Genomic DNA, 21,685 nt, shown 5'->3' with positions numbered 1-21,685 from the left:
ATCCGTTTTAGGTTTCGAGTGATTCTATAGAAATTAACTTTGTTTCTCAGAAAGTTATTTGGAAGAAGTACAGCCGTGGGGGTTTCATAACCGATTTGCTGCGCTTCATTTTTCTACGATAAATCTAGGGTTTTTCCGAAAGATATTCGGAAGAAGTACAGTGACAAGTTATGTACCCGATTTGATGTGCTTCCTTTTTTCCGCCACTAACCTAGGCTTTTTCCGCAAGATAATCGCAAGAAGTACAGCGGTGAGTTATGTACCCGATTTACTGTGCTTCCTTTTTCCGAGATTAACCTAAGGTTTTTCTGCGGTTCTGGGGAGAGGAAGTTTTACTTTTCCGAAAAGTTTTCAGAAAACGTGTTTTGGTAAAACCCTTACACGTTTAGATTTCTTTAGTTTGGTAATGAGCCAAACTTACTGGGTTTGATAAAATTTATCGTTTCTCTTTATGTTTAGAAAGAGAAATCGCGAGCTCGTTTCGTTGCACTTCCAGTGGCGAAAAGTCGCGGCAAAGTTTTCGATTTTCTCAAGAACTGTGGCATTTGCGTAAGCGTTAGCCATAGGCGCAATGGCGGCTGGAGTAGTCTTACCAGCGTTGTTGCGAACTGCGATTTTGTCTTTCGTATTTCCAGACATTGTTTTCATCAAGCGTTTTGAGGCTATGAGTTAGAGTAATCCGTACCCCCCCCCCCTCCTTCTAGCGCCAAACTGTGGGAACCGAAATTCACACTGTTGATTTTTTTTTAAATAAGGAAAGTAGGAGAACCCTAGTTTCTCGGAGGTCCCTGATATCTGCTAATACCACACGCCAAACAATCAGAACACGAAATAAAAACGATAACATATAAGAAATCGAAAAGAGAGCAAAGTAGATCTTATTCTGAATTCGCGTTTGAGCGTTACAACAAGGTAAGAGCCTGGGCTGCGAGAGCTGTCGGCGAGATTCCTAGTTCTAAAACCCTAAAGCTGTTAAACTTAATTGAGTCACAGCTCGAATAACAAAAATAGAAAATTGCCTAAATTGCTCTAAGTGCTAAGTTTTTTGCTGTGTCTCGAATCCCCCTTTGCCTCTCGCCTAGGACTCCTTATATACTTGCTCCTAGGTCTGTTTGCACCTTTCCCCTTCTGCCCTTAAGCCGTCATAGTTCAAAAATGGAGATACTCCAATTTTCCCGATCTTCGTGATTATCTTCGGAAATTTTACATTTATCTGCAGAAACTTGACATTTATCTTGCCTTACGAACCAAGCATAAACCTTCATAAGGCTTATGGGTCTTCGATTAAGAAATCGTAAGTGGGCTTCGAGCTACGTTTTAGGTGTCTTTGGGCCGTCTTTGACTCAAAACGTTTATTACGGTTTCTTCGATAAAAACAAACTTCCCGCGGTTTTTATCGTAAAGTTTGACTGATGACTTTGAGTGATGAGAAACAAAGAATGGTTTAGCCATGGCTCACGGGAGATAGCATTAAAGAGTAGACGAGAATGCATGGATTCCTGTCGTATCGACGTTCTGGGAGAGTTCGGTCGCTACGTAATGACCGAGCCGCGTACGTGCTCGGTCGCTACGTAGCGACCGAGCTTGGCTTGAGCTCGGTCGCTACGTAGTGACCGAGCCGTATGCGTGCTCGGTCGCTATGTAGCGACCGAGCTTGGCTCGAGCTCGGTCGCTACGTAGCTTGAGCTCGGTCGCTACATAGCTCGAGCTCGGTCGCTACGTAGCTCGAGCTCGGTCGCTACGTAGCGACCGAGTTTTGGCTTGAGCTCGGTCGCTACGTAGCGACCAAGCTTGGCTTGTGCGTGGTCCGGTTGCCATACTCGAGCTTGTCTGTGGCCGGTTGGATACGTGTCCGTTGCCTTGAGACAATCGGTATTTGGTTCGATCATGATTAGAACAAGATTTTACCGCAAGACTCTTTGTAAAGATATTTTTTACGAAGAATAACTTTCGTAAAAAATGCTCACACTGATTTTTTCAGAGATTTGGACATTAACTTCGTCGTGACCGTTTTGAACCCCAACATGCCTTTCCTTTTCCTTTGTGCTCAGCCATGTTGACAGTATGCTCCTTAGTAGTGACCTTGTCAGCAGTTCGGTTTCTGGATTCCATCTGAAGCCTCATGATGAGCTCCTCGAGCCCCATATTCTTCTTCTTGTGCTTCAAGAAGTTCTTGAAATATGCATAGATTGGAGGAAGCTTTTCATTGAAGCTAAGAGTTGTGAATGTCTCGCAGATGGACATCCATCAGCAGCGATTTCATGGCAAATGACCTGAAACGTTTCCACCTGATCCATGATGGGTTTTGAATCCACCATTTTGAAGTCATGGAACTTTGCAACCACATACTTATGGCCGCCAGCGTCCTCACCTATGTACTTCTTATCCAGTGGTCTCCACAGCTCTTTCGCAGTGGGGATCTCACAGTAGACACGGTAAAATGGGTCAATGAGGCGACTCAAAATGTAACCTTTACAGATGAAGTCGGAATACACCCATATTTCAACACTTGCGAGAGTGTGCACATCATCAATCTCGTAAGGAACAAGGGGCTTGTTCTCCTGGATGAACTTGCCCAGCTTCATCGTTGTCAGCAAGAACATCATCTTCTTCAGCCACGTTTTGAAGCATTTGCCATCAAACTTGTCTGGCATCAGTCCTTGAGTGAACACGCTAGGTACAGACGGAGGAGTTTGAACTGCCACCGGACCACTTGCGGTTCCTGAAACTGAACCTGTCTGATAAATACCAGCACCGAATAGGATACGGCGCGCGGTTTCATCAGCAGCATTACCCACTGGAAGGGTAGTTGTTGTTGTTGCTGCAGCAGCGGTTGACAATGTGATTGTTCCAGCGGTTATTACGCCAGTTGCATCAGTCGTTGCAACGTTGAGTGGAGTCTGAATGACATTCATGGTGTCAATGGAGGTGTTGTTATCATTCGTCATTTTCCTATAGAGAAAACATGAAAACGGATTTGTATTCCATTCAAAAAATAACATATTATTTTTAAAGAATAATAATAGTCTAAAATCGATGTTCATTTTTGGTGTTTGAACCAAATTATATCGATATAAGTCTTGAGAAAACTTTTTGCAAACTCGCTAAAGGTATTCACATAAACCGTTTTGTATAGACGTAGAATGTTTCACAAACTCGCTTAAGAAAGCGGTTATTGAAACGATTCATGTATAGAATGTTTTGATTAATAATATATCTAAAACGTTTCGCGGAAGATGCTATAAGCAAACCGCAAACCCGTTTACAGAAGAACTAAGAAACGTTTTGCGGATAAGCATATAGCAAATCGCAAACATCGTTATTAGATAAGTAAGAAATGTATATCAATAAACGTTTTTGCGGTAGTGCTACAGAGCAAAACGCAAACCGGTATGAGATAAGTAAGAAACGTTTCGTGGAAGTGCTACAGAGCAAATCGCAAACATCGTTCCAAAACCTGTTAACAAATCCTTGTTAAACCGTTTCATAAGACCGTTTTTCAATCTGATCAAACGCTTTAGATAGAAAGCGAAATTAGAGTTATGATTGTAGAAGTCGGATAACCGGACTGACATAAACGATATAATAAAAATGATATGTTAAGGAAATAGACGATTGTAAAGCGAATACAAGAACGATAAGAAATTGTATTCGCAAACGAACATGAAGTCGAGATATAATCTCTTTCCTTAACTCTAAATATTCGCTCCGTAGTGAGACGGTACTGTACGAATATCGAGTCCCATGATACAACTATGGCATACGATTCACGCTTCACTCGTGAACGCCCTAATGAAATATAAACTCTACAAAACACTATTGGGGTATGAATGGCGACCAAGGAATGAAGAGGAACAATGCATTCCTTAACGTTCCTAAAAAAATTTACCATTCCTAAAAAAATTACCGTTCATAAGGAATAGTTTTTCCTTTTCATTCCTTCTCATTCCTTTTATTGTAGAGAAATATATAACAAATTTATTCCTTACTAAATATGATAAGAAATCATTATTCCTCATCATTCCTATAATTTTAGTCATTTTTGTTCCTTTTTTATTTGTTCTCAATGTTCCTATAATGGTCACCAGTTAGACCCTTGGATTTTATGACTTATGCTAAGGGATTTTTTGCTGTTGGTTTCGATGCGAAAAATACTGAGAAATGAAGAAGGAGGAGAGTCGGTATTTAAAGAGGAGACGAGAAGCGGTTTTTCGAAACTGTTGCAAACGTTTTCTGAAAATCTCTCAAAGATGTTGGAGTGGAACGTTGAGCAGCTTTCTCCGCAAATTTCTTTGCCCAAGCCCAAGCCACGTCCACGCCCGTGCCGAGCCAACCGGACGGTGAGCCAACCGGACGGCGGCAGCAGCACGTCCGGTTGGCTCGGCGCATGGGGAGTCCTCTCTCTACCTGAGCCATTTAACTGCTCATATCACATGAGCATATATATACTATTCAGACTTCTCGATGTTGTCTGATGTGGGACTTTCCACTTCTCTTCATTTAATCAAGTTTTGGGCTTTTACAGTGAAACCTCTATAAATTAATAATGTTGGGACTACACCAAAACTATAATTTTTTATTAATTTATAGAGGTATTAATTTATCGATATACTAATTGAACTAAAAACTCAATTTGGGACTATAAAATTATATTATTCTACAGAGATTTTTAGTGTATAATAGTTTATAGAATATTAATTTGAATAGGTTATACTGTATATAGCATTTTCTGAAGCGGTAAGAGAGGCAATCTGGTTGCAGTATGTTCTGAATGAACTGTGGTGGTTCTGAACAATGAGCTATTGAGATATATGTGATTCTCAAAGTGCAATAGATTTAGCTAAAAATGCAGCACATCATGAGAGGACTAAGCATGTAGCATGTAAGTACCATAGGACTAAGCATGTAGCAAGTAAGTACCATTTCACCAAGGATTTGATCAGTGATGGGATAAGTAAAGTCAGTTTGATTGCTATTGCGTACAATGCGTCAGATATATTCACTAACGTGTTGTTAGTAAAGAAGCTCAAAGACGCATTAGAGTTGCTAAGGGTTTATGAGGACTGAGCTTTGATGCTCAAAAGAAATGAAGTTGCGTGGACTTATTCAAGAGGATAGGAAGGTGGATAGGTTTATTCAAGAAAATTCAAAACTGCAGGAAGTTGCTGGAGGTTGCTAAGTATTGGAAAAAGAGTGTATATGCTCAAAGATCCACTAGAGAAAACACGAGATAGATGGACAAAGTGGAGATTTGGAAATGTGTTCCTATATCTTTAATTTGAGCGTTTGGAAGGTACTAGATGGAGTAGAGGCTTTGGTTACTAAACCGAAGCACGTGCTTTGCACATATGTGTATAGCTATGTAAAAGACAGTATATAAAGTCAATACTTATCTTGTAATCGGATAAGGTGTGAGAAAACTTGTTACAAAGAGAGAAGGAAGAAATAGATGATGCCATTATTGTAACCAAGAAATTTGGGTTTGAGTTTATCTAGTGGATTGCTGATTCAACTGGTCCCGGTAAATATACCTCTTCTTCACATGAAAGAATGAGGTGAACACCAGATAACAAATTATGCCATGTTCGTTTTTGTATCCGGTCGCTGCATCTTGATACTAACATTCAGACGTTGTTCGTTTGGACATTATTGCATCAGCATCTAGATGCAACATCTAGAATATCTAGATATTTGAAATGCTAAAAAAGTAGAGTTTATAAACTAGATTTATACATCTAGATGCTTCATTTAGATGCAACAACTATAATATCTACAATATTTAATATTTGAGATGCTAAAAAGTAGAGTTTAGATTCTATATTTACATCTCAAAATCAAAAAGACCTAAAGATCTGTAATAAAAATATAAACTTAACTAAATTAGTTATTATAATTATTATATAATATATTTAATCAGAAAACTGTAATTTTATCTGTCCAAACCCGAAAACATGTTTTCCTACCGAAACCTGAAAATTGCGTTTTTCCGCTGAAATCTGAAAAAAAAATTTAGCCAAAACGCGTAAATGCTTTTTCCCACCAAAATCCGAAAAACGCGTTTTCCTGCCGAAATCAGATAAACATGTTTATCGGCCGAACAAAAAAAAAACACATTTTCCCGCTAAAACTGGAAAATGTGTTTTCTCGCCAAAATCTAAAATATGTTTTCCTGACAAAACCCAAAAATGCATTTTTCAGCCAAAGCCGAAAAACGCAATTTCCTGCCAAAATTAAAAAATGCGTTTTCCCACAAAAACCGGGAAATATGTTTTCCGGCCCACAACGAAACATATGTTTTCCCGCCAATACCGAAAAATTAAATTTTCCCGTGAAACCGCAAATTGTTTGTTTTCATCACTGCAAAATTAATTTTCCCATAAAAATCCGTAAAATTGTGTTTTCCCAAAAAAAAATACAAAATAATGTATTTGAATATTATAATGTTCATTATTAAGAATAAAATCATGCATTTTTAGCCATTTTAACTACTAGTATTCAAATACTATTATAAAATCGAAAAGCAAACAATTATGGATGCAAATACTAACTATAAAAACGAACAACATCCAGATGCTTTACTATATGATGCCCTACTTTCCCGGTTTTCTGGAAGGTGCATATCTAGATATTGCATCCAGATGCTGCATCAAATACAAAAACGAACAAAACCTTAGTGTTTCTCTACTTCCGTTTTACTTAGCTTTTTTATTTAACAACAAAAGCTTAGCTAATGATAAGATGTCCATATTTACTTTTGAAACTTTTTTCTTTTTTCTCTCTCTGGCGACAAAGAAGGCGAATTGCTGATTCTCCATGTCTGCTTCCGTCGCGTGCCCTCCGGCCTCAGTCGGAAACCTCGCCCGACCTCCCCCTTCTCCTCCTGACCCCCCCCCCCCCCCCCGACCCGTCCTTGTCCCCCCCCCCTCCCTCCCCTCCGCCTCTCCTCTCCTCCATGTCTGCTTCGTATTTACGTTTCAAATCATACATGTTCCTGCACTGAGCGTTCTAATCGATCTCGACAAGCAACACCGGATATTTTGGGAGAGTTGGATTCGATTCATACATGTTCTTGCACTAAGACGTTTGGTGTAAAGGTAATCACTTTGATGCGGCTGAGTTATGTTAACGATATGGCTGAGTAATATGAAATGTTGCGGCTCGGTTATAATAAAGCTAGGGTTGGGTTATTTTTACGTTGTGGCTATCTTAATTTTATGAAGCGGCTGAGTTATGTGTATCGTTTTTTCATGTGAACAGATGGATTATTGGAAATCACACCGGACGCTGAAATTTGCAAGGGAAATCGATGAGGAAACACCTGAGTGTGGGTTTGAAAGCTTGCCTTCTTACTTATACATGATAAGAAGGACAAATCCGAGTATAGTTACGCGTCTTCAAATCGATGAGCTTGGAAGATTCATGTATGTGTTTCTTGCGTTTGGTGCGAGCGTAAATGGGTTTCCTTTCATGCGCAAAGTTGTTGTCGTCGACAGTACGTTTCTTAATGGTAAATACAAAGGGATGCTACTCACAGCACTAGCTCAGGATGGTAACTTTCAGATTTTTCCAATAGCCTTCACAGTGGTTGACACTAAAAATGATGATTCGTGGCATTGGTTTTTTACGCAACTAAAACTTTGATTCCTGACGACGAGGGTCTTGCGATAATCTCGGATATGCATAACTCGATAGGGAAAGCAATTAGAAATGTGTATCCGTTAGCTGCTCGGGGAATATGCACCTACCATTTATATAAGAACATATTGAGACGGTACAAAAGAAAAGATGTATTTCGTCTGGTGAAGAAAGCGGCGAGATGTTTTAGGATGTCTGACTTTACTGTGATTTTCGAGGAGATTGAAGCGGTTAATCCTGCACTCCACGGCTACCTCCAATGAGCTGATGTCCGACTGTGGACGTGTGTTCATTTCCCGGGCGAGAGGTACAATTTGATGACTACGAACATAGCGGAATCAATGAACAGAACATTGTCTAATGCTAGAGGTCATAACATTGTTCGAATATTAGAATCGATACGGGTTATGATGACCAGATGGTTTGCTGAACGGAGAGAGGACGCCAGATCGCAGCCAACCACGCTTACGCGTGGTGTGGAGAAACTACTACATGTAAGTCAGTCGTAACAGTAAACATATGTCAGCCATTATAGTTCTTAAGTCAGCCATTATAGTTCTTCAGTCAGCTTTTATATGTAATAAGTCAGCCGTTTCACATTTATTCTATTTTTCTTAATAGGGTCGTGTAACTGTCGCCAGAGATTTGACGGTACAAAGGATTGATGAACATCACACTGAAGTTAAATATGGAGGAGTACAGGAATGTTTGTCGTATATCCATGTGCAGTCCTTACTATAACAGCGCTTATTTGGTGAGCGCATACGCTGAATCGGTCATGCCGGTTGACTCAGCGCAACCTGTTCCAGAGATCGTGGCTAACTAACCGTGCTTTCCCCCGTCTATTCATCAACAACCAAGAAGACCTAAGAAAAATAGCACTTGCAAACAAACATCCTAGGAAAGAACACACATGTTCTCGATGTAGACAGAGTGGACATAATGCGAAAACTTGTCCGATGTAAGCAAGTGTTGTATGGATTTTTATGTTTTTGTATTACGGCTGGGTTTTTGGTTTTCAATTTCTTCTATTACAGCTGACTTTTGGATTTTCATGTTCTTCTATTACGGCTGGGTTTTGGATTTTCATGTTCTTCTATTACGGCTGGGTTTTGGATTTTCAAGTTTTTGTATTACGGCTGGGTTTTGTTTTCATGTTTTTGTATTACGGCTGGGTTTTGGATTTTCATTTTTTGACGTCTTTTTACACGCCAAAACAATGGCGGCATAATTAGCCAGTTACAGCTGAGGAAATGCCGAAAACATCGAAAAACGTACTTAATAGTCCCTACATAACTTAATAGCCCCTACGTAATTATTGATGTCTTGAAATACGAAACGTCTGAGTTATTATAATAAACGGCTGATTTATTGAATGAAATACATTACGGCTGGGTTATTATAAATACATTTCTTTTTACACACCAAGAACAATGCGGCATAATTAGCCAGTTACAGCTGAGGAAATGGCGAAAACATCGAAAAACGTACTTAATAGTCCCTACATAACTTAATAGCCCCTACGTAGTTATTGATGTCTTGAAATACGAAACGTCTGAGTTATTATATTAAACGGCTGATTTATTGAATGAAATACATTACGGCTGGGTTATGGAATAACTTCCCGCCCAAAATAGGACACGTCGCGATATAAAAACTGTTTTGCTGCTGATAAATAAGGAACAATTACATGTTCAACTCTCTATTGCTTTACACAATTGCTCTCTCTCTCTCTAAATCTATTTCACCCCTCTGAGAGTAAATGGAATATTTCCCGATTCTTGAAATGCCTGAAGAAATTCAGGCGTTGGTGGTTGAATGTGTGGCTAGTAACTCCTTCCAAGATCTCTATGGCCTCAGAGCATCGTGCAAGTTGATGAAGGCGTTCGCAGATCGGCGTAGTGTATGTCATTTTTACGATGTATTATCCGTTCCATGGGGACTCAATATGCCTGCTGAGTTTTTGAAAAATTTCTACGCTGAGAGAAATCCAAGCACACTTTATATAAAAGGTGTACAGTTTTTCTTCTCATTCAGCCTTAAAGAAGAAGGGCTTTCTCTAATGAAGCGTGCGGCAGATGCAGGATATGAGCGTGTTGTGTATACACACGCAATTACTCGAGCAATCTTTTGGTGTGATGGGCAGTATTTTGCTGGTATTCCAAGAGAAACAGTTGATAGGATCGGGAAACTAGTGCGATCTGTGAAATGGGGATGGGGTTTGTGGCATTCTGACGAGTTCCGTCAAAATAGGGTCATGTTCACTTCAGCTTATCTTCCGTCGTTCTACAGTTGCCAATGTGCAAATCTTGTGGAGCGACAATGTCTCTGCTTGTGGCATATTGATATGACTAAGGATAACAACATGTGTGACCGCTGTTTTTGGATCAAAGAGATAGGCATGTTCTTACGTGATTTTGGACCGATAAGCCTGTTTAGGGACACAAGGAAGTGGTGAAGATGTAATGTTCTCATGTTCTTTGCTATGCCATTGTGTATGTCGAACAACAAATTAATGTATTGAAGGCTGAGTTATTTTTTAATGACGGCTGAGTTATATCTGACTTAATAAAGACATAGTTTAATGACGGCTGAGTTACATAAAACATAGGCTGACTTATAATTACATAAAACATAGGGATGGTTTAATTGTGGCCAAGTTATTGTGTAATGACGGCTAAGTTAGATCTGACTTAAAAAAGGTTACGGCGTAAGTCTTCATAAAACATAGGCTGACTTATAATTACATAAAACATAGGCTGACTTGTCATTAGTATGACGCCTAAGTTATTTAATACGTTAAGTCTGAGTTACATAAAACCTAGGCTGACTTATAATTACAAAACACGACTACACACAATAGTAGTAGCAGCAAAGTAACGCCATTCCAACCCCACAAACAACCACATTCCTCAAACACTGACCCTGACTCATACATTCTTCTCCTTTTCTCTCAGATTCCGTCTTCATTCCTTCAATCTCTTTCTCCAACCGAGCAACGTTAAGTCTGAATTTGGAGATGTCTTTGTTCATGCCACTTATCAGTGACTTAATATCCTCAACCTCTACCCCCAAACACTCATCCGCCCATTTGAATAAATGTCTATGTTTTCACCAATATAACCAGATCTAAGTATTACGTTCCTAAACATAAGAAATAAGAACCAAAACGAACCTTTTTATATCCTTTAGCGCAGCAATACTACATTCTTCCTGGATTTGTAGCGCTTCCAGATGTAAAAATTTTAGAGGGTTCACCACACCAACATTGTATCGACGTTCCTCTTTCCGCGTTCAAACGTCGTCTGTAAGAATTTCCTGAAACGCAGGATGAGGAAGACATTTTTATTCTCAAAACAATTTCAAAAAAACATTAATGCGACTTAAGGGTGAGTAAGAAGACGACATCGTGAAACGGCAATGTTTACTTTTTTCCTTTTTAAGTATTAAATATATAAAAATTTAATGTCTCGATATTGTAAATTACTCGACACATGTGTGCCACCCGTTTATTTCAAACTCATCATAATTAGTCTCGATATTCTCATATTGATGGCGGAGTTATTCCTCACGCGCCATAATTAATCAACAACTTAGTCCAATCAAGCAAGTGGAAACGTCCCACTAATAATGAAATCAGGCGTTAGTGGTTGAACGTGTGGCCGGTAAATCTTTCCAGGATGTCTATGGTCTCAGAGCATCGTGCAAGTTGATCAAGGCGTTAGCATATCGGCGTAGTGTATGCCATTTTTACGATGTATTATCTGTTTCCTGTCGACTCAATATGCCTGCTGAGTTGTTGAAAACTTGCTACGCGGAGAGAAATCCAAGCACACTTTATATGAAGGGTGTACAGTTTTTCTTCACATTTAACCTTCAGGAAGAAGGACTTGCTTTCATGAAGCTTGCAGCGGATGAAGGATATGAGCGTGCTGTGTATACATACGCAATGACTAGAAAAAAATTTTAGGGTGATGAGGAGTATTTTGCTCGTTTTACAAGGGAATCAGTTGATAGGATCGGGAAACTAGTTCGATATCTAAAATGGGCATGGGGTTCTCTTCACGGTGACGAGTTTCGGCCAAAGAGGGACGAGTTCATTTAAACCATTGTTCTTTCTTTCTATTGTTGTCAATGTATTCTTGTTTTGGAGCGAGATTGGGTCTTGTCGTTCATTGAAAACAGTAAGGGTGACAAAATGTGTAACCGATGTTTCTGGATCAAAGAGGTGGGGCTCTTCTTCCGTGAGTTTGAACCGATGAGCGTGATTAGGGACACAAGGGAGTGGTGAAGATGTGTTGTATAGAATCTTATCTTTTTTTAATGTACTTTGCTATGACATTATTATGGCTGGGTTATGTTTTACTTTATGGCTGGGTTGTCTTTTAATTACGGCTGATTTTTGTTTATGGCTGGGTTCTCTACAATTACGGGTGAGTTTTAATTTCATAATGACTGAGTTATCGTTAATTGGCAGTGTTATTTAAGTACGACATGACTGAGTTATTTAAATGCGAGTCGGCTGAGTTATTGTTACTTTAAGGCTGAGATAATGCTAACTTGTTGGCTGAGTTTTGTAAGAAAATCCAAGATACGAGAAAGGAATCCGCCATGTCATCAACTCAGATTTTCCATGTCATCACTAACGAACAAAATTCACAACTTGGTTTATGAGACTGTTCATGTTCTTCTGCATGTTATTTATTTATCGTTTTCATCTTTCTCAGTTGGTTATGGATCCGGTAGTTATTGTTTCCGGTAACTGGATTAAGAAAAACATATATGTATTCAACGTCGACAGAAGAGGGTGTTCTTCATTTAGATGAGAAAACAACACATGAAGATTTCGCAAAGACTGTTCTCGATGATTACGGATTGAATGATTTGAGGGATCATATTCAGCTTAGCTACATGTTCTCGAATAAAGCATTGAAAACAATGGCGCACGACACTCCACCAGATTACGTGTCCAATACTCGACAATTGCAAGGTTTTCTAAGCCTAAAGAAAATCGAACAACTACGTCTCTGTGTGGAGATTACGGAGAACAGAGCAAGAGAGAAGAGTAAAACATTTTTCAGCTTTAGCTCAGAAGTAAAAGCTTCAGTAGTTGAGTCCAGAGACAAAAATTACAGTGGGAGTTACGTTGATTGCAGTTTCGAGAAGGAACAAGAGGACATTGAGAATGACAGCTCTAGTAATGTGGAAGGAGAAAAACACGACGTAGTCGGAGAAGATGAAATAGGCAAAGAAAACGAAGAAGATGATGAATTTGAAAGCCGATTTGATATGTTCGACGATTCGGATGGTGCGTCATCTGAAGATGATAACTTCAGCTCATACGGTGAGTCTCCAACAGAAGACGAAGATTCACCAACGTTACCTCCCAAGAAGAGATATCAGAACTTCTCGATGAGCGGATCTAAAGGGAATCTGGAGGTTCTAAGGTTGGAGATGTCGTCGATAGACATTGCGGTAGGTCAACGATACGAGAGTAAAGACGATTTGGAGAGACAACTAAAACTTCTTACAGTGAGGCATCAATTTGATTTTGATGTAGAAACATCAACCCCGACATCATACGTTGTTAAGTGTTGGGTTGATGGATGTCTCTGGAGAGTTCGTGCTTCTACCCAAGGAGAATCCCCGGCGTTTTATGTTTGTACTTACGATTCAAAGCATACATATTCCTGCACAGAGTGTTCTAATCGATCTCGACAAGCAACACCAGATATTTTAGGAGAGTTGTACAAGAACTTTCTCGGTGACGTTGGTCCGGCCGTTCGCCCTACGAGGGTCGGAATAGCTATCACTAAGCAGTTTGGTATAAAGGTAATTACTTTGTTGTGGCTAAGTTATTTTAACGATACGGCTGAGTAATATCAAATGTAGCGGCTGACATATTCATACAATGCGGCTGGGTTACTATAATGTTAGATGCGGCTGAGTTATAAAAAAAATAGGGTTGAGTTATTTTTACGTTGTGGCTGTCTTAAGTATTTGATGCGGCTGAGTTATGAGGATCAGTTTTTCATGTGAACAGATGGATTGTTGGATATCACACCGGACGCTGAAATTTGCAAGGGAAATCGATGAGGGAACACCTAAGTGTGGGTTTAAAAGCTTGCATTATTACTTATACATGATAAGAAGGGCAAATCCGAGTACAGTTACGCGTCTTCAAATCGATGAGCTTGAAAGATTGAAGTATGTGTTTCTTGCCTTTGGTGCGAGCGTAAATGGGTTTCCTTTTATGCGCAAAGTTGTTGTAGTCGACGGTGCGTTTCTCAATGGTAAATACAAAGGGACGCTACTCACAGCACTAGCTCAGGACGGTAACTTTCAGATTTTTCCAATAGCCTATTTTTGTATTACGGCTGGGTTATGGAATAACTTCCCGCCCAAAATAAGAAACGTCGCGATATGAAAACCGTTTTATTGTCAATAAATAAGGCACTTCTCGAACAATTATATGTTCAACTCTCTATTTTTTACACAATTGCTCTCTCTCTCTCTAAATCAATTTCACAGTAAATGGAATATTTCCCTCTTCGTGAATTGCCTGAAGAAATTCAGGCGTTGGTGGTTGAACGTGTGGCCCGTAACTACTTCCAAGATCTCTATGGCCTATTCGCATCGTCCAAGTCGATGAAGGCGTTAGCAGAGCAGCGTGGTGTATACCATGTTTACGATGTGTTTTCCGTTCCCTGGGGACTCAATATGCCTTCTTCGTTGTTGAAATCTTGCTACGCTGAGGGAAATCCAAGCACACTTTATAAAAAGGGTGTACAGTTCTTCATCTCATTCGGCCTTAAAGAAGAAGGGCTTTCTCTCATGAAGTGTGCTGCAGATGCAGGATATGAGCCTGCTGTGTATACACACGCAATGACTCGAGCAATCTTTTGTTGTGATGGGCAGTATTTTGCTGGTATTCCAAGAGAATCAGTTCAGAGGATAGGGAAACTAGTGCGATCTGTGAAATGGGGATGGGGTTTCTGGCATTCTGACGAGTTCCGCCAAAATAGGGCCGTGTTCATTTCAGGTTATGTTTCGTCGTTCTACAGATGCTAATGTGCAACACATGTGGAGCGACAATGTCTCTACTTGTGGCACATTGATATGACTAAGGAGGACAACATGTGTGAGCGTTGTTTCTGGATCAAAGAGATTGGCACGTTCTTACGTGATTTTGAACCGATAAGCGTTATTAGGGACACAAGGAAGTGGTGAAGATGTAATCTATCGGAATCTTATCGTTTTAAGTTCTTTGCTATGCCATTATGTATGTCTGACTACAAATTAATGTAATGAAGGCTTAGTTATTGTTTCTTTTGGCTGATTTATAGTTTAATTACGGCTGAGTTACTGTTTTATCATGGCTGATTTATTGTTTTCAAGCACACACATCATGCAAACATCAACAAACATCATGGAGAGTTATTAACAGCGTTATTAATTATGGCTGAGTTAATGTTTTATGACGGCTGATTTATTGTTTCTTTTGGCTGATTTATAGTTGAATTATGGCTCGCTTTATGTTTAATTATGGCTGAATTATCATTAGTTTAATTACGCTGAGTTTTGGTCACATAATATGAAGTCATATTAGCATTAAACACCAATGAAAAGAGGTTAATTTACGTGCATTGCAAAACGTTCAGATTTCTTAATTTACGTGCAGACATGTAAAACGTCAATTAAATACTTAGTCCAATCAAGCAAGCGGAGGGAGTAATAATTAACCTCGATAATCTCATATTGTTGGTGGAGTTAAAGTATAAATCGCCTTGATATTATAAAGACATCGATATTTTCCACACGCGCCACCATTAATCGACAACTCAGTCCAATCAAGCAAGTGGAAACGTCCCATTAATAATGAAAGTGGGTGAATGGGTTACTTTATACGTTTTGGCTGAGTTAGCTTAAAGTTGTGAGTGAGTTACTTTATACGTTTTGGCTGAGTTAGCTTAAAGTTGTGAGTGAGTTACCTTATACGTTTTGGCTGAGTTAGCTTAAAGTTGTGATTGAGTTACCTTATACGTTTTGCCTGAGTTAGCTTAAAGTTGTGACTGAGTTACCTTATACGTTTTGGCTGAGTTTTGGCTATGTTTTATTATGGCTGCGTTTCGGAAACGTTCAGATTACTTGACGGCTGAGTTACTGTAATACGTTAAGTCTGAGTTACATAAAACATAGGCTGACTTATATGTACAAAACATTACTAAACAAAGAAGTAGTAGTAGCAAAGTAACGACATTCCAACCCCACAAACAACCACATTCCTCAAACACCGACCCTAACTCATACATTCTTCTCCTTTTCCCTCAGACGCCGTATTCATTACTTCAATCTCTTTCTCCAACCGATCAACGTTAAGTCTGAATTCCGAGATGTCTTTGTTCATGCCACTTATCAGTGACTTTATATCCTCAACCTCTTCAACCAAACACTCATCCGCCCATTTGAATAAATGTCTCTGTTTTCACAATATAACCAGATCTAAGTATTACGTTACAGAACATGCGAAATAAGAACCAAAACGAACCTTATTATATCCTTTTCCGCAGCAATAGTACAATCTTCCTGGATTTGTAGCGGTTCCAGATGTAGAACTGTAACAGGGTTCACCACACCAACATTGTTTCGGCGTTCCTCTTTCCGCGTTCAAACGTCGTCTGTAAGAATTTCCTGAAACGCAGGATGAAGAAGACATTTTGATTCTCAAAACAATTTCAGAAACAAAATGGAATTAAATGGAATTAGGATGAGTAAGAAGACGACATGATGAAACGGCGTCGTTTACTTATTTCCTTTTTATTAAATATAATAATATTTAAATGTCTCGATATTGTAAATCCCACGACACATGCGTGGCAGCCGTGTATTTCAAACTCTTAACAATTAGCCTCGATATTAGATTTGAGACGAATTTTCCACACGCGCCATAATTAATCGACAACTCAGTCTAATCAAGCAAGCGGAAACGTCCCATTAATTCACAGCTGGATTTTGGCTATGTTTTACTATGGCTGAATTATCATTAGCTTAATAATGGCTGAGTTTCGGTCACTTATGGTTGGGTTTATGTTTAATTAACATTCACAATCGAGTTACATTATACGTTTTGGCTGAGTTAACTTAAAGTTGTCACTGAGCTAACATTCACAGCTGAGTTACCTTATACGTTCTGGCTGAGTTATTTTAACAGATATGGCTGAATTATATTCACATTATGGCTGAGTTATAGTACTTAATATAAAAGAAATTTGAATTCGACATGGTTACATTCAGGAACCGAAATTATCAGATTCAAAATACAGACAAGGCATCACTTTCAGAAACCAAAATTGTCAGGACCAAACTCTTCAAACATGTGGACGAGATCACGCCAAACTCTTGTTAACATCCACGGAGGCTTGTCGTCTCCGTTTGCCCAAGTTCTCTTCAAATGGCGCATCTGGCAACGAAATAGCGTTCTGGCCACAAGATTAAAATGTGTCCAAAGTGTCAAATTATGCCTTCGATCCCACGTGTTTTTGCGCTACAACAAAAAAGATTACAAGACTGTTGAGAACACAAAATAAAAATACCTCATCGACGCTATGCTGCCATTTTAAGTGGACAAACTGTTCTTACAGCGAGTTGAAGAAACCAGTGTTCCTTAAAATGATCGGGAATGGCGCGGTATGTCGGCCAATCATGAACCCATCCTTCTGCAAGAATCGACGGGATGACGAGGGAGAGATCACTTAAAAATTTGAACCAGATAGTCCTGGTTGTGTCAAGCAATTCTCCCGGACCAGGGTATAGAAGAGGGAGGTTTTCACGATTTGCAGAGCTTAGTATCGCATTGACACTGTTCTCTTACATCGTTGAATAACCAGGAACAATCGGCATAACTTTTGATGGGGATAGAGAGATATTGTTTAGGTTTTTTCTAGAGAGAGAAAGGTGTAAGAGAGGAGACAATATATAGAGAGGTAGAGAACGTCAAACGTCTCGAGTTAAAATTTCCTAAGAATCAGTTATCTTTTTCCCGCCAAACGTCAAGATTAAGTTACACTTTACGGCTGAGTTACTTTAACATTTACGGCTGACTTAGTAAATGGGGTTTAGGGTTTAGGGTTGCTTATTTAGGGTTTAGGTTTGTTTTTTTGGGTTTTTAGGTTTGGAATTTGGATTTATGGTGCAAGAAATATTATAAAAACAAAAATTCATAATAAATAACACAATAATAGTTTATGAGTTTTGAATTATGCTCACACCTTATATATATATATCAGTTAAGTTTATGAGTAATTGTAAGACAACATATACCCCAAGATCATGATTGATTCTAAACTCGTAAATTCAATAAAGAAGACACATTCAGTTGATTAAATATTCACTTCAAATTTATAATTGGAGTTTCAATTTAACATTTTAAAGTATAAATATTTAATTTTTTTGATTCTAGGGTATGTTTGAGGTATGGCTGAGTTATAATATCGTAACGGCTGACTTATACTAATCGATACGACTAAGTTATATAAACATTTTACGATTTTAGGATATGTTTGGGGTAAGGCTGAGGTACACATATACGACACGGCTAGGTTATAAAAACGATAAGACTGAGTCAAATACTTAATAAAGTACAAAATAACATAAGTCAAGTACAAAACAACAACATAAGTCAAGTACAAAATAACAAACACATGTTCAATTAGCCAGCAAATTGCTCATCACAGTATTTCCTCCTTCATCGAGGATCTCTGCTGCCATCTTCATCCGTAAACCTTGAATATTGTTATCGTTTATCCCATCAAATGTTACGCCAAGCGCTAGACACCCCACAATCGCCAATTTGGGTGTTTTGTGGAGTGTATCTTTTGCTCCTCCTACTGAATGAGAACTTCTTCTGACATTGGCGGGAATATGATCATTCAACATATACAGAATCATGTGCGTCAGCGGTTTAAATGAATTTAGAATTCTCTGCTCACTTTCGGGTGTTGCCTCTCCAAAGATTGGATCGTAGCAATCAATCTTCTCCTTCTTCAGATCCACATGATACGCAACCCAGTGATTTCTGCCGGTTTGAAGACATCCGTACAAGTGATCCACATTTTCATACCACTTCAAGTTTGTTGGAAAGTGTTCGAGAAGTTTACCCTTTAACATATCTTCATAACCATTGCCTTTGAACATGACCATACTAGGTTTTATCTTGAACTGAGTGAAATCGTGAATCAAAAAACTTTGCCACCAAACGTCAATGAAGGCGATCCGCTTGGACCAGAATGGGGTTGGATTTCGCATAGACCTTTTAATGAGGACGATCATATACGCAGCGACATGCTACACAAATAATATTAACAAGTCAGCCGTGATATAATAAAAGAATATGTAAGTCAGCTGTAATATAATATATAACTCAGCCGTACTAAAATAATATGTAAGTCAGCCGTAATCAAATATATAACTCAGCCGCAATATAATAAAATTAATACATAACTCAGCCATACTAAAGACTTACATTATCAAACACCCATCCATATTTCTTTTCCGGCCACGGTCTTTCATGGATGAGTATGTTGTAGAAGTCACTCTCATGATCAGCTGAGAGGACTTCTGGTTTATCTGCTGGTGCTGGTGGTTTGGGTGGAATTCTCTTAATGTGTTGCATCAGTTTTTCCAATAGCACCGGATCAACAGGTGCTAGAGGGTCATATATTACTGATGAAGGAGTAACATTCTTCCTCATGCACGTTGTTCCATCGTCTCCAACGTACGGAAAAACTAGTGGTGAAGAAACTGCCGTCAATGCAAACCCTTTTGGAGATAATTGAACACGTTTCTCCCGATATTCCCTTACTACGGCAGATCTAATCACTTCCTGATCCTCGACATCAGACTCCAGCGCAAATTCGTTCTCTCCCCCAACAACTTCGTCAGTCACATCAGCAAATACACTGTCCTCTCCAGATGGAGTCACCTCTTTGTTCTTTGACTCAGCCTGTTTTCGCTTCTTTAGCTCAGCCTCATGTTTCTTCTTTAACTCAACCTCTTTTTTCTTACCCTCAGCCTCTTGTTTCTTCATTAACTCAGCCACTTTTTTCTTAGCCTCAGCCACTTTTTTCTTAGCCTCAGCCTTCTCCTTCCTCTTAAACGCAGCATCTGCATGCGCTGCTTTTTTCTTCTCATCGGCTTCCTCACCCTTAACAATACGCATGCCCCTGCAGCCGCGTCCATAGGCTGGAACCCTAGCATCCTTATCATCCTTAGTAGCCTTTGCAGGAGAAATTAATACGAAATCAAGAGGTTGACTCTCAAGATCAGTAGCTTTAGCGACACTACCAAACTCCTCATCCAAAGTCCTTTTCACCCCTGATTCCTTATCAAGCTCCTTGGCCAAATTCTTCTTGGGTCCAAAAACCTTACCAGGAGTCGCAGCTAACGCTGGACTATTGACAGACTTCTGCTGCGTTTGAACCACCGGTGATGCCAACGATAAAGATTTATCTGCTGATGGTGGAGAGGGGTTATCATTGTTTTCGGGAATTTTTCCAACTCCCAGAACTTTCAGACGCTCCTCCAGTAAAGCTTTCACCCTGTCATCAATGGTCTTTTGGTCCATCAATGGTCTGTTCTGGTCTAACTCGTAAGCTTCCAACCGTGAGTCAAACTTTTCAAATTTCTTGGAAATATTATCCAGAGTATTCACAATGGTCGTCAGAGTCGCTTTGTTCTCCAACTCCAAATCTTTGCTACCTTCCTTCTCGCTAGAGCCATTTCCCGCAGCAGCAGCTTCAGACTCATTCTGTGTCTTAACTTTCTTCTGATTCCTAGTGGGTGGCTCAGCTTCTGACGAAACTCCACCCTTCATTTTCTTCTTCTTCTCATTCCTCTTCCCCTGCGTATTCTCATGCACTTCCCAAAAACCTTTTACAAATCTACCTGCATGTATGTCTATTATCAAGCTAACGAGTTGTGGGTCGTCAGGTTTACCCGGTCATTTAGGAAACATCTCTTCAATTGAGTCCTTCAAAACCATTCTCCTCACCCGCACCTGCAACACCAGGTTATAATTAAACTCAGCCACCAAAATAACACATAAATCAGCCATCAAATATAATAAATCAGCCATCAAAAAACTAAAAACTCAGTGTTAAACCTTACCTCGCCATGCTCTTTGATTTCGGCAGCCAACAAGTTATCAAAACTTGCACGTGTACGCTTTCCACCCCATCGCAAAAGCGGAACGTCTTCATTATTCACCACCCTCCCAAAACTCTCACCAAAGCAGGCGACGGATTCATATGCCCAAATCAATAACGCGACGGTCATGCCGCTTATTGTGTATGACCCTCCTTCTGGAGCCAACGTTTTAATATAGTCAATGAGAACTTCGTATGCAGTCCGACCCCATGGATACGACCCCATGGCTTCATTGTCGAATACCCTTATTGTACTTTCAAAAAGGTATCCTTGAATTGTGATGCAAACAATAGACTCCCATGGCTTGAAGGAGTAGCAGCCCCAACCACATACGCTTTTCAAAACTCCAAAGCGGACAGAACTCTAATGCTTCCTTCAGTTCATCTAACTTGGGTCCCATCCCAAGCGGCACCTTCAACTCCTCCCAAAACTCTTTGTATTGATCAGCTTCAAACCATTCTGTTGGCAATGGACCTGTGTTTAACCTAGTGATCTCACCAAACTTGAGCAAGTTAAACCTGATAGCCTCATCAACCACGAGACACCATATCTCCTTCTTATGTACTCGCAGCTGTCTACATAGTAGATTGTGTACGGTCCTACCAGACCATATGCTTTCGCGTCCAGCTAGCCTAGCAACTACTCCAATGGGAGAGTACACCAGTTCTTCCCACACATCAATTCCAATTGTTTCTCTAATGTGGGGGAAATTTCTTGGACGGAAATTGTGATTAATTTCTTGGACGGAAATTGTGATTAATTTCTTTTTTTCCAGGTTAGAAGACCCTTCAGGGTAAAGTCTTGGAGGGTAATCCCGTGATTTAACTTCAGCAACATCCTTCTAATC

At 39.6% G+C, this 21,685-nt stretch overlaps 1 protein-coding gene across 1 annotated transcript; it reads right to left on the bottom strand.

The window, feature by feature from the left end:
- Positions 1-18,339: 18,339 nt before the first annotated feature.
- On the bottom strand, positions 18,340-21,063 carry LOC106432987. The gene is made up of 4 exons (XM_013873833.2): positions 20,800-21,063; positions 20,684-20,689; positions 19,157-20,533; positions 18,340-18,978 (listed from the first exon to the last, which is right to left on the bottom strand). Exons 1-4 carry the CDS (start codon positions 21,061-21,063, stop codon positions 18,340-18,342), a joined length of 2,286 nt encoding a protein of 761 aa, XP_013729287.2.
- Between the last annotated feature and the right edge of the window lie 622 nt (positions 21,064-21,685).

Source organism: Brassica napus, chromosome C7, assembly GCF_020379485.1.
Source record: "Brassica napus cultivar Da-Ae chromosome C7, Da-Ae, whole genome shotgun sequence".
In the NCBI taxonomy this organism is placed as follows: Eukaryota; Viridiplantae; Streptophyta; class Magnoliopsida; order Brassicales; family Brassicaceae; genus Brassica; species Brassica napus.
This window is presented reverse-complemented; position numbering and strand designations above follow the sequence as displayed.